At 37.5% G+C, this 13,554-nt stretch overlaps 1 protein-coding gene across 13 annotated transcripts in view; it reads right to left on the reverse strand.

Annotated features, from left to right (window-relative positions):
• EPB41 (erythrocyte membrane protein band 4.1) overlaps positions 1 to 13,554 on the reverse strand; it is a 214,141-nt gene that overhangs the window by 97,154 nt on the left and 103,433 nt on the right. For all 13 annotated transcript variants that reach the window (XM_023732039.1, XM_023732041.1, XM_023732038.1 and 10 more), the window contains exons 4-5: positions 12,503 to 12,607; positions 2,188 to 2,230 (exon numbers count right to left, since the gene is read on the reverse strand). In XM_023732039.1, coding sequence (XP_023587807.1) covers positions 2,188 to 2,230; positions 12,503 to 12,607 — 148 coding nt within the window. The remainder of the gene's footprint in view (positions 1 to 2,187; positions 2,231 to 12,502; positions 12,608 to 13,554) is intronic.

Genomic DNA, 13,554 nt, shown 5'->3' on the forward strand with positions numbered 1-13,554 from the left:
GCAGTCTGCTTCTGTAAAGATTTACAGCCTTGGAAGCCCTATGGGGCAGTCCTACTCTGTCCTATAGAGTTGCTATGAGTCGAAATCCACTTGAAGGCAATGGGTTTGTTTTTTGTAAATAAGCATACAATGTCTCTATAAGAATATACACTAAACTAATTATACTAGTTAGGAAAACTCCTGGGGGAAGAAACTAGGTAGCTAGGGGAAAGAGGTAAAAGGGAGACCTACTTTTATTATATAGTCTTTTATGTCATTTGAATTTTGTACTATGTACATGTATTACTTATTCACAATACATATGTGTGTACGTATGCACATATATATATGTGCATACATACATATATATATCTTTTTTTTTTAAAGGGTAATCTTTGTCTCTTCCCACTAGAATGTAAATTCCTGAGGACAAAATTCTTTTTTCTGTTTTGTTTGGTATGTAAATCTAGTGTCTAAAACAAATGAAGCAAATTTGTATGTACTGATATAGATATATTTGTACTAAAATATATGTGCCTTTATATACTCAATAGATCTCTGAAAAGAATACAAGAAATGAGTTGCTATGGTTTACTCCAGGAAAGCAAACTGCATGGCTAGGACAGGGGTAGAAGGGGGTTTACTCTGTGCTATATCCATCTGTATCTTTTAATTTTGTATCACATACTTATATTACCTATTTAAAATTAATTTTAGAAACTATGTCTAGCAAAACTGTATTTGTGAAAAACAAACATCTGTATATACTCAGAAAAAAATTACATATTATACAAATTTAACAGTGATTATATATGGAGGATAGGATTAGGGGCCTTTTACGTATCTCTATAATGTTTACGATTTTCACAATGGGAATATATTACATGTGTGATGAAAAACATAAAAAAAAAGTCTTTGCAACAGATAAACGTCATTCTTTTCTTTGGCCTAATGACATGTTTACATTTTGATTTCCTATTAAAGTTTATGTTAGGAACATGTTTTTAGTCCCCCATGTTGAATTGAGGGTTTTTATTATTTTGTAATTTTTTTTTAATGACAAAGACTTAGGCTCTTTTTCTTAGCAAGAGATTTTTTTATAGCCAGGAAGATAATCTACTAGATATTTTTCCCCACTCGTAGAGTCCTCTTGCACAATCCTATGTTCCTGAGTAATATTGAATGTTAAAAGTATTTTCACTGAAAGGGGCTAGGAGTTACATTTTTTCTTATCGTGTTTCAAATATTATGAATGTTTTTTTGCTCTGACTTGCATTTTAAAACAAGCTTTTATAGGTAGGGAGAAAATACGAAGAGTTGCCAGTCCAAAGGAGTGTTTTGTTTTTCTGTTTTAAGAAAGTTAAAGCAGTTATAAGCAAGGTCTAAAGGAAAACATTTCACCATAACAAAAGTCACAAATGAAAAATAAAATTTGTCTTCAGCTGGTAGAATTAAAACTTACTAATTATGATGAATTATAACTATTGAATTTCTTAGAAGTTTCCTTAAAACTAAACTAAACTAAAAAGGACATATAATCTTAAACAAGAAAAAAAGTGTCCATCCCTTAGCTAGTCCATTGGGCCTGGGCTACAAAATTCTAACCTACATTTTTTTCAACCTAGAAATATTTATCCTAGGACAGTGGTCTGAGCAGAGTACGCAGCACTAATACATGCTAGAGGGCTTGAAGGTAGGGGCTAAGCCACAATGTCAGAAGGACTATTGGTAAGGAATTCTCATTCTACCTTTTTTTTCTTTTCCATAGTCACCTATACTTCAATTTAGAAGGAGGCTGTAGAAAAGGGACAAAAAGAATTATGAAGAGGAAACATGGAAAAAGTCCAGAACAATGTAAAAAGAACAGGATCAGGCACTAAACTCCTAATAGAGAAGGCTACTGCAGTTTTGATCACTACCATTGTCAGACTTGACTCCCATATCCTTTTACTCTTCTCATCTTTGTTCTTGTTCACCCTCTGTTACTCTCAGCTGCTCCTATATTCCCCAACTTTGCCTGGTTATAAAACAATCACCAAGATCTGCCTACCTCTGCTGCTTCCTTCTTTCAGGGGAATGTTTTATCTCAACTTCATAGCCATATGCAATAGTCATGATTCTAAAGTGACTCACTGTCAGAAAATAGCAGGAAATCCTCTGACCAACTAAAAGAAAGAAATAACTGTAAAAAGGGACATATCCACTTACCAGAAATCTGCTTTCTTATTTCTTTGGCAGGATCCAGCCATGTCTGTAAAAAGAAGAAAAGGCATTCACACAGAGCTCCAAAACATGTAAACAACAGAGTACCAGAAGCAGGATCACGGACTATTTTCAAATAGTGCCTCCATGTCAACCTACATTTCTCTTAATATTCTTTGCATTTCAAATAGCATAGTGATATTGAGTAGAGAAACAGAGAATCAGACTGTGGCCTTGAATAGCAGGCTCCACTACTTCCTGGCTGAGGGACTTCAAGCAATGTATCTCTGTACCTCAGTTTCCTCATCTATAAAATAGTATATTAGCAGTAGTAGTAGTGCCTATATCATAGAGTTATTGTGAAGATGAAATTAGTTAACATATGTAAAGCTCTTAGCAAACAGCAAATAGCACTTGACATTTCTGTTACTCTGCAAAGACTAGCAAAGATATAAAGCCAGAATTAATTGACATAACCCAAACTTTATTTTTCCTGTGAGCCTCTGGTCTCCTTCAGGTTTTCTATGTAGTGCATCTGGTATATGGTTTGTGCTCAGTTAATGTCTACTGAATGAACGACTATTATATTTTCCCCGACTACTCTTGCCCACAGTAATCTCTCCTTTCACTGTTCTCCAACCCCACTTAAGAGTCTGCATGTCATTAGGGCAGGGCTCCTCAACCCATGCCAGACCATGCAAAATAATGGCACTTGAACAGAGCTTCACCATTAACATCTTTCACATGTCCCTTGGGAGATGTCTAAAGACAGAAATTTCTAAATTCAATTGTTTAAGACATTTTTATTGAAATCTAAGATACATTCAGAAAAGTACACAGAACATAAGCAGATAGATCAATAATGTATAAAAGTGAACATAAAGGAATATAACATTACCAGCACCTCAGGAACCCCTCTCATGCCTCCTCCCAAACTTTACCCCTTTCCTACACTAAAAGGTTCAATACTGAATTTTAATAGCATTTAGAAAAGAGGAGGAAGGTGCCCCCTCCTCATCCTCTACCAACAAGGGCAAAGCACAGGGTGACCATCCTATTTGCTTTACCCAAGGAATGAGCTTGAACATCACAATTTTATGTTTGATTATATACTGTTTCAATTGTTATATGAAGATAGTCACCAGAAAATAAGCCACAGACATAACAGTTTGTTTATAAAGAAAACGTTCTATATTCTACTTTGGTGAATAGCGTCTGGGGTCTTAAAAGCCTGTGAGCAGCCATCTAAGATACTCCACTTGTCTCACCCCTTCGGAAGCAAGGGACAGTGAAGAAAACTAAAGATACAAGAGAAAGAAAAGTCCAAAGGACTTATGGACCACAACTCCCATGGCCTCCACCAGACTGAGTCCAGTACAACTAGATGGTGTCCGGCTACCACCACTGACTGCTCTGACAGAGATCACAACAGAGGGTTCCAGACAGAACTGGAGAAAAATGTAGAACAAAATTCAAACTCACAAAAAAGACCAGACTTACCGGCCTGACAGAGACTGGAGAAACCCTGAGAGTATGGCCCCAGACACCCTTTTAGCTCAGTAATGAAGTCACTCCTGAGGTTCACCCTTCATCCAAAGATTAGACAGGCCCATAAAACAAAATGAGACTAAAGGGGCACACCAGCCCAGGGGCAAGGGCTAGAAGGCAGGAGGGGACAGGAAAGCTAGTACTAGGGCACCCAAGGTCGAGAAGGGACAGTGTTGACATGTCATGGGGTTGTTAACCAAATGTCATAAAACAATATGTGTACTAACTGTTTAATGAGAAGCTAGTTTGTTCTGTAAACCTTCATCTAAAGTACAATTTTAAAAAAAAGAAAGAAAATAAGCCATAGAGTATGAATTGGTTTCCTTTTATATAATTGTACCCCTCCCTGCAATTAACACAGAAGATAAAGAAATATGTTAATAAATACCACTTAACGATAAAATTGCTCTATAGAGTAAAAGGAACCCCTGGGTGGTACAAACAGTTAATGCACTTGGCTACTAACTAAAAGGCTGGAGGCTCAAGTCCACCCAGAGGTGCCTCAGAAGAAAGCACTGATAATCTACTTTCATAAAACCAGTCACTGAAAATCCTATGGAGCAACAGTTTTACTCTGACACACATTGGGTCATCATGAGTTGGAGGTGACTCGATGGCAACTGTTTATTTTTATAATGTAAAAATTAAGTACACACTTATTTAAGCCCTGTCAGAAAGGGAGGAACCTTGATGTTTTCTCCTCAGTCACTTATTTAGACTAAAGAATTACAAGCTTTTTCAAGTCCAAAGGCAAAGGAAGACTTTAAAAGCATCAACTGATAAGTTTTGTGAAAGCTATAAGAACCTTGGTTTATACCCTGTAATCTAGAACTCTTAATGAAGACTGCTTTCTACCACTTTGGAACAGATACCTCCCCAGCATAGTGAAGCAACCCCATTATTTTTAAGAGAGTCTTTCAAGGTAACTGTTAAGGACTGAATTGTTACCCCCACCCCAAAACATCTGTTGAAGTATTAACCCCTATTCCTCTGAACATGACCTTGTTTGGGAAAATAGGGTTTTTCTTTTTTATCAGTTAAGGCCATACTGGAGTAGGGTGGGTCCTAAAGCCCTTCTTAGGAGAGAAGAAACATGCAGACAGAGTGACACACAGGAATAGGACACCATGTAAGTATCAGTCTACAAGCCACGGAATGTCAAGAAATATTCAGGGCTACCGGAAGCTGAAAGAAGACAAGGAAGGATCTTCCCCTAGAGTCGACAGAGAGAGAGTATAGCCTTGCATATGCCCTGAAATCAGACTTCTAGTCTCTAAAACTGTGAGACAATAAATTTCTGTTTGTGGCAGTTTGTTATGGCAGCCCTAGGAAACTAAGACAGTAACCTAAAGTTCCCTCCATTTTATGATCTGATGTAATTGTCCTCCATTTTGTGGTATTGTGTAATTATCCTCCATTTTATGTGTTGTTGTAAATCCTAAACCTCTATATGTTAGTGAGACATGATTAGAGTGTGGTGTATCAGACCACACCCTAACAAAAGGGTGTGACTCAAGTCACACTTTTACTCAAGTCACACCCTTACTCAAGTCACCACCTTACTCAAATCACACCTTTTATCTTACAAGAGATAGAAAGAGAGAGAAGCAGAGAAGACAGACCTAACTACCACCAAGAAAGAAGAACGAAGAGTGGCGCACATCCTTTAGACCCAGAGTCCCTGTGCTGAGAACCTCCTAGACCCAGGGGAAGGCTGATGCCAAGACACATGGAAGTCTCCAAGGAATGCCGGCCCACAGATGTTGAAATGAGACAAGGACCTTCCCCTAGAGCTGACAGAGAGAGAAAACCTTCCCCTAGAGCTGACACCCTGAATTCAGACTTCTAGCCTACTAAACTGTGAGAGAATAAATTCTGTTTGTTAAAGTCATCCACTTGTGGTGTTTCTGTTATATCAGCACTAGATATCTAAGACAATGAGGAAGAAAAAATTTGCAAAAAACTAAAAACAACCCAAATGTCCATCAACAGTGGAATGAATACACTGTGGTATATTCATAGAGTGTATGACACATTTAAGTATCTTTGGAAATCCAAGTGGAATGTTTTTTTTTTCATTATGCTTTTTATTAGATAATATTGTTGTTGTCCAAGCTGGTGATCTCATGTGTCACATTCTTCTGGCAGTGATTATTCTTCCTGTACTTCATAAACTCTTCTAGAATTATATTAAAATTTTCATTTTCCTGGGACAAAATGTATACTCATGGTGGAAATTCCTTAACTAATTAATTTTTTAAATTGTGCTTTAGGTGAAAGTTTACAGAGCAAATTAGTTTCTCATTAAACCATTAATACACATATTGTTTTGTGACATTGGTTGCCAGCCCTGCGATGTGTCAACACTCTCCCCTTCTCAACCTTGGGTTCCCTATTTCCATTTGTCGAGCTTTCCTTTCCCCTCCTTCTTCTCGTCCTTGCTCCTGGGCTGGTGTGCCCATTTAGTCTCATATACATGGTTGAACTATGTGCGTTATTGTTTGTTTTATAGGTCTGTCTAATCTTTGGCTGAAAGGTGAACCTCAGGAGTGACTTCAGTACTGAGTTAAAAGGGTATCTGGGGGCTATACTCTCAGGGTTTCTCCAGTCTCTGTCAGACCAGTAAGTCTGGTCTTTTTTTTGTGAGTTTGAATTTTGTTCTACATTTTTCTCCCAGCTCTGTCCGGGTACCCTGTATTGTGATCCCTGTCAGAGCAATCAGTGGTGGTAGCTGGGCATCATCTGGTTGTACTGGACTCAAGTCTGGTGGAGGCTGTGGTACTAGTGGTCCATTAGTCCTTTGGACTAATCTTTCCCTTGTGTCCTTGGTTTTCTTTATTCTCCCTTGCTCCAGACAAGGTGGGACCAGTAGAGATATCTTAGATGGCCGCTCACAAGTTTTTAGATCCCAGACACTACTCACCAAAGTAGGATGTAGAACATTTTCTTTATAAGCTATGCTATGCCAGTTGAGCTATATGTTCCCCAAGACCATGGTCCCCAGCCCTCAGCCCAATAGCTCCATCTCTCGGGGAGTTTCAATGTGTCTATGAAGCTTCTATGACTTTGCCTTGGTCAAGTTATGCTGGTTTCCCCAGTATTGTGTACTGTCATACCCTTCACCAAAGTTACCACTTATCTATCGTCAGGTTAGTGTTTTCCCCCTCCCTCATAACCATCAAAGATTGTTTCTTTCTCTGTGTAAACTTTTTCATGAGTTTTTATAATAGTCTCATACAGTATTTGTCCTTTAGTGATTGACTTATTTCATTCAGCATAACGTCCTCCAAGTTCACTCATGTTGTGAGATGTTTCGCAGATTCATCATTGCTCCTTATCGTTGCATAGTATTCCATTTTGTGTATGCACCATAGTTCATTATACATTCATCTGCTGATGGGCACTTAGGTTGTTTCCATCTTATTGCTATTGTGAATAATGCTGCGATGAACACGGGTGTACATATGTCTATTCTTATGACACCTCTTATTTCTCCAGGATATATTCCTAGGAGTGGGATTGCTGGATCGTTTGGTATTTCTATTTCTAGCTTTTTAAGGAAATGCCATATTATTTTCAAAATGGTTGTACCATTTTGCATTCCCACCAGCAGTGGATAAGAGTTCCAATTTCCCCACAAACTCTCCAACATTTGTTATTTTGTGTTTTTTGGATCATGCCAGTAACGTTGGTGTAAGACGATATCTCACTGTAGTTTTGAGTTGCATTTCTCTAACGGCTAGTGATCACAAGCGTTTCCTCATGTGTGTGTTAGCCGCCTCAGTGTCTTCTTTGGTGAAGTGTCTGTTCATATCTTTTGCCCATTTTTAAATTGGATTATTTGTCTTTTTATTGTAGAGGTGTTGGATTTTCCTATAGATTTTAGAGATTAGACCTTTGTCAGATACGTCATAGCCCCAAATTTTTTCCCAATCTGTAGGCCAAGTGGAATATTTCAATAGATAAGCAGATCTGGTACTGGAAGATAAATCTAGACCAGAGATATAAATTTTGGCACCTTCTTCATATTGGTGATAGAAAAAAAAATGGAAGTAGATAAAATCACCAGGGAGCATATAAAACCAAAAAAAAAAACAAACCCAAACCCGCTGCCATCAAGTCCATTCTGACTCATAGTAACCCTATAGGACAGAGTAGAACTGCCCCACAGGGTTTCCAAGGAGCAGCTGAATCTGCTGATCTCTTGGTTAGCAGCTATAGCTCTTAACCACTGTGCCACCAGGGCTCCAGGAAGCATATAGTAGAGTGAAAAAAAAGAAACTAAGAATAGACTCTTGGGGAACACATACATTTAAGGGATGGAGAGAGGACAAAGAGCTGAGAAGTAAACAGAGAGATCAAAGGGAGAAAACAGGAGAGACTTGGATTCATTGTGCCAATAAATCTCTCACAGGGCAATAGAAGTCTGCTTCTGACCACTTTTCCTCTTCTCTCACCAGACTCAGTCTGACAATAGGCCTGTTATCATGCAGACAGTAAGCCATTCCATGTGAGGAAAAGTCAATTAACCTTCCTCCTTACTAAAGCAGTTGCCAGTCAAGTCAATTCTGACTCATGGCGACCCCATGAAAGGTACCCAGTTGTCTATAAACAAAACACACAGATCCAGAAGCCCTTATGGAGAGAAGTTACACATATTAAAGACAATTCTTTACATACACCAAAAGAAGACACTAGAGACTGGGAATGGTAAGAGGATAAAACATTTATCTCTAAGTGTATTATGGTTCACATTTTTTTCCACAACATGAGGGACTAATTCTGTAGGTAAGAAACAAAGACCAAAAAAAAACAAAAATCAAATGTAAAAATCAAGGAAAGAGGAATAAAAAACTGAACCAGGTCCTAGGAAGAAAACCACTTAGGAAGGGGCAGCAGGCAAGAAGCTACAGGAATTAACTGTGTAACTTTGAAGAAGCCACTCAGCCTTTATACACTTCAGGTTTTCTCATCTGTAAAATGAAGGGCCTTATAACTCTAGTATCTTTTGTATTTTCAGAGTGACAGAAAACTTAGATAAATAACTAACAATGATTGATTAATTGCTTTACAGATTTGAATAATTTCATTAATATCTACATACTTAAATAGAGGTATTATCTGAAAATTTGGCTTATTGACAGTAGATATACAAGGAATGGTAAATTAAAATAGAGTTAGATCATCTAGATAGATACATCATTCTTAAGCAGCAGTACACCATTCTGCAGTACACTCTTTATACGAAAAAAGATCAGATTATTCAACCCAAAGGATGTTCCAGAATGCACCTCCAGATTATGACACACACATCTTTTTTTTTTTTTAAGCCAAGGCCTTGGTTAGTTGGTCATTCCATTTTTAAATAATAATATTATCATAATAAAAATGATAATAGTTAACTTTTATTGAGTGCTTAGTACTTGCCAGGCACCATTCTGCATGCTTTTATATAGATTTTCTCATTAGCATTTCCATTTTACTAATGAGGAAACAGAGGTACAAGTAACTTATCTAATTCACAACTAAAAAACGGCAAAGCTGTTCTCTAAAGTAGAACAATATGTCTCATTCTTTCAACAAACATTTATTGAGTGCCTACCACACTCAGGCTAGGCAATGTGCTAGACAAGGAAGTCTTGAGTAAATACATAGTCTGGTAAGCAGTACAGACATGAGCCCAGAACAACTGATGAAAAGCAACCAACACAAAGGTATATCACTGAAATCAACCAATACAAAGGTACATCACTGTGAAATCTCAGAACCCTAAAGACCAAAAAAAAAAAAAAGAGAGAGATTATACTAGCTTGATTCTACAAGGGGCTGGGGGTTGGGAAACGGTCATACAAAGGATCAAAAATCAGAATGGCTTTGGATTTCTCAATAGCAACACTGGAAGCTAGAAGATAATGACGCAATGCCTTCAAAATTTTGAAGGCAAATAATTTCAAACCTAAAATTCTATACCCAACCAAACTAACAATCAAATGTGACATTTTCCAGACATGTAATGTCTCAAAAAGATTACATCTCACATACCACTTCTCAAGAGTAAAACCAAAAAAACCAAACTTATTGCCATCGAGTTGATTCTGACTCATAGAGCTCTACCAAAACACAAAGGAAAGCTAGGATAGAGGAAACAGGAGAAACATTACAGGTTAAAGGCAAAGTAAATCCCCAGAATGATGGTGGTGGGAAATATCAGGGACAGCTGTGTACCAGAGCCACCGAGACAGGCAGGCAGAGCGAGCAACCCATCCAGACCGAAGCAGTATGATTCAAGAGACAAAATATTGAGGAAGGACTGTCATCACCAAGACGCCTTTTGCTACTACATTGGCCTTTTAAACTGACAATGCTAGCAATACTAAAGCTTTCCCCAAATTCATTTTTATACAAGTCTCACCTGGGCCATGTGCTAAGAAGCCCTGCTTTTTGGAACAGTTAAGGACTCTGGTTTTAGTCCAATGAAATAACTCTGCTTTGACCTATTCCTGAGAGCTTGAGGTTTGCCATGATGAGCTTAGAAGCAGAAAAACACAGAGTAGCCCATTCCCACTGACCATATTCCTGCTGGATATCCTGCAAGAACCTGGCCCGTTCTACAGACCTACCAGATGCTCTGACTATGATAAGCCCTGTGTCTTCAGGATTCATTTGCCCACTGACCTCTCCAGAACGGGCTCTTACAGACTCCCCGTGAAGTTGAAGACAGATTGTGATTCAGATATATAAGCTCTTCTTTTCCTAAAACATGTTATCTGAGTGGGGCAATAATGTTCTTTTCTTACACAGCCAGGTTTGTGCTTTGCTATTCAGCTTTTAACAACATAAATATATAAATGAATATAAATAAAGCAATTTAATATTTGCTCATTAAAAAATACGTAAGATAGTGAAAACCACCATTAAGGAACAATGGTAAGAAGTTTTTGTCCCTAGTGTGGGCCTTAGAAGCTCAACTGCAAGTAGATAGGATTTCCTCTGTCTTTAGCTGAGCTAGCTCCTAGAAATTTAAGCATACTTGGCTAATAGAAAAAGTATTTCCAGTTATATTAAATAAATAGGTACTTAGTGATTTTATTTACATGTCAAATTCAAGGGCTCAATTATTCTCAAATTAACCTTGGTTTTTTTCACAATAATAACATTCAATTTCTAGGAATCAAAATTATCTGAGTTTGTATAACATAAAATACTTTTCAGAATATTTTCCTTGATTCATGAGAGAATTTTCTAGCTCATGGTTGCAGAAGCTTTTTTCATTGTATTTTGTGGATATTATTCTGTTTTTTAATTACCTTCCATGTTTCCTTGCTAATGGAAAGAAGAGGCTTTAGTACAAGCTGCCTTGAGCCTTTAGGGAGACAGAGTAACAGGTAAATCCCTAAAAATATTAATCCAGTGCTGATAGCAATAGTTTCTCTGTTTGTGTCAACAGTCATCCACAGAAGTAGCAAACTGTTGTAAACTGCTGTAGCTACTAGGTATATTCTATCAATAGATTTTGTTTAGGCAAAAGGTTATTCCATGTTAGCTAGTTTGCCTGATGTAACCCAAATAGCCTAAACTATGGAGTTTGTAGTTGTTAAAGGCTATTGACACTCAGCTTTTCTTAACAAATTGAAATCATCTTGGGGAAAGAATCAACTAAAATGGCTTAAACGCATTATGTACAAGGCTCTCTCTCCATGACCTGGCCTCCATGTACCTCTCCAGATTCATCTATTATTCTCTATGTTTCAGCCAGGCTAGATGGCTCTCGGGTCCTTAAATGATACTCTCTTAACTCCCAGCCTTTACACAAGCCATTCTCTCTTCACTTCGCTTGCCCATTTATCCTTCAGGTCTTAGCTTAGGCATCATCTCCCCAGAGTAGACCTCCCTGGCAATACCGTTCCATGACATCCTGTACTTCCTCTTGTGTAACATTCATTGCACCAGTAATCAATGTTTTCTTCACACTAAACTGTAAGCTCCAGAGGGCAGGGGCCATGTCTACTTTGTTCACAGGTCTATCCATATCACCGAGCAAAGCACCTGCAAATGTCTGTTAAAGTGAACTAAGTTTTCATATTAGGTTTTAAACACACTTTGTGTTTAATTTTTTGCAATTTTCACTTAATTGTCCAAGAAATAATTCAGTGTTCTGAGGTAAATACCTGACTTTTCAACCTTTCTTTCCTCCTTCATGCTCTCACCCTTTTACTTCCTTCAAAAGTTAATAACTTTACGCTGGAAGAAAATGTCAGAATCTTGTATGACTATTTCAGTAATATCAAGACTTTATTATCTTTTATAACATTCTCAAATTATAATTCTATATCAATTATACGTATATAATTATAATGTAATATAATTATGGCATACTTGTTAATTATAGACCATCCATCCAACCAATATCTATTATGAACCTCCTACATGCTAGATATAAGACTAATTGCATAATATCTATTTACTACTTATATCTATTTACTGGTATCTATTTACTACTCAGGACATCATACTGCTTTACTTTCTCTGCCTTTTAAAAATATACAGTAGATACTTCCTCTCAGTGATAAAAGAACACACCAGCAATGGTCTATTCTCTAAAATGTTAATTCTTGAGAGAAAATACCAAAAAAAATTGAGGAACAAGAATAGTCAGGTACAACCCCAAGTACACTGTGACTTAGAGAAGCAGGCATAAATGCTTTCTTAAAACAACAAAAGAACTGAACCAACTTTTTTAGTCAGTTTCTCATACCACAAGCAGTCTCCTCACCTTAGAGGTTCCATTATCCCAAACAGCTAGACCAAAGTAGTCTTTTTCCAAAAGATTGAGGTGCTGACATACTTGTTTAAGTAAGTCTTGTCCCTTGGCATGTTTCTGCAAAGATAAACATATTTTAGTTGAGGTTTCCTCTTATCCCCACATTCATCAACAAATAAAATAAAATGTCACCTTCCAATTTCCTCTTCAGCCGTGGTTACTAACAAACTTTCAGATGGCTACACAATCTAACTAGAACAATATGAGTTACAAAAAGCCTGTTTCTCAGTTTGTCAGCTTACATATGCAACACTCCTACAGTGATTTGGTAAAAGTGCTACAGTTTAAAGCAAATCCACATTCCGTCTATCTCCCATCCATCACCCCTGTCCCAAATATCATATTCTTTATTTTTGGTACAATATTTCCTGGAGCATGCTATGGGCTACTGTCAGTCGCCATAACCACCTGAATTAGTTGAATCAATTGTCCAGATTGACAGTTAATGGTGGCTGTGGAGATCATTAGACTCCCTACCATTCACAGACCAAATGTCCCAAGAAACAATCTGGAAAAAAAAAAAAAAAGCATAAAGTGTAAAACTCTAGGTACCTTACAGACAGTACCAGTTGGAGTGGCTTTTTAAGTGGTGCTACGAATCATTTTCTTTGTAATTCTTTACCTAGAAAATCAAACCACCTCTACATTTGGGTATTTGTATTCTTGTCTAGGGAGGAAATGCCCTAACCTAGAGGCTGAGATTTAGAGTCAAAAAGTTCTGGCTCAACATAATTCTAAACGGAGAGAGTCTGAAACCATTCCCCTTGAGAACAGGAACCAGACAAGGATGCTCTTTATCATCACTCTTATTCAACATTGTGCTGGAGGTCCTAGCCAGAGCAATTAGGCTAGAAAAGGAAATAAAGGGCATCCAAATTGGTAAGGAAGAAGTAAAAGTGTCTCTATTTGCAGATGGTATGACCTTATACACAAGAAAACCCCAAAGAATCTACAAGAAAACTACTGGAACTAATAGAAGATTTCAGCAAAGTATCAGGATATAA

The sequence above is a fragment of the Trichechus manatus genome, unplaced genomic scaffold (genome assembly GCF_000243295.1).
Source record: "Trichechus manatus latirostris isolate Lorelei unplaced genomic scaffold, TriManLat1.0 scaffold00048, whole genome shotgun sequence".
In the NCBI taxonomy this organism is placed as follows: Eukaryota; Metazoa; Chordata; class Mammalia; order Sirenia; family Trichechidae; genus Trichechus; species Trichechus manatus.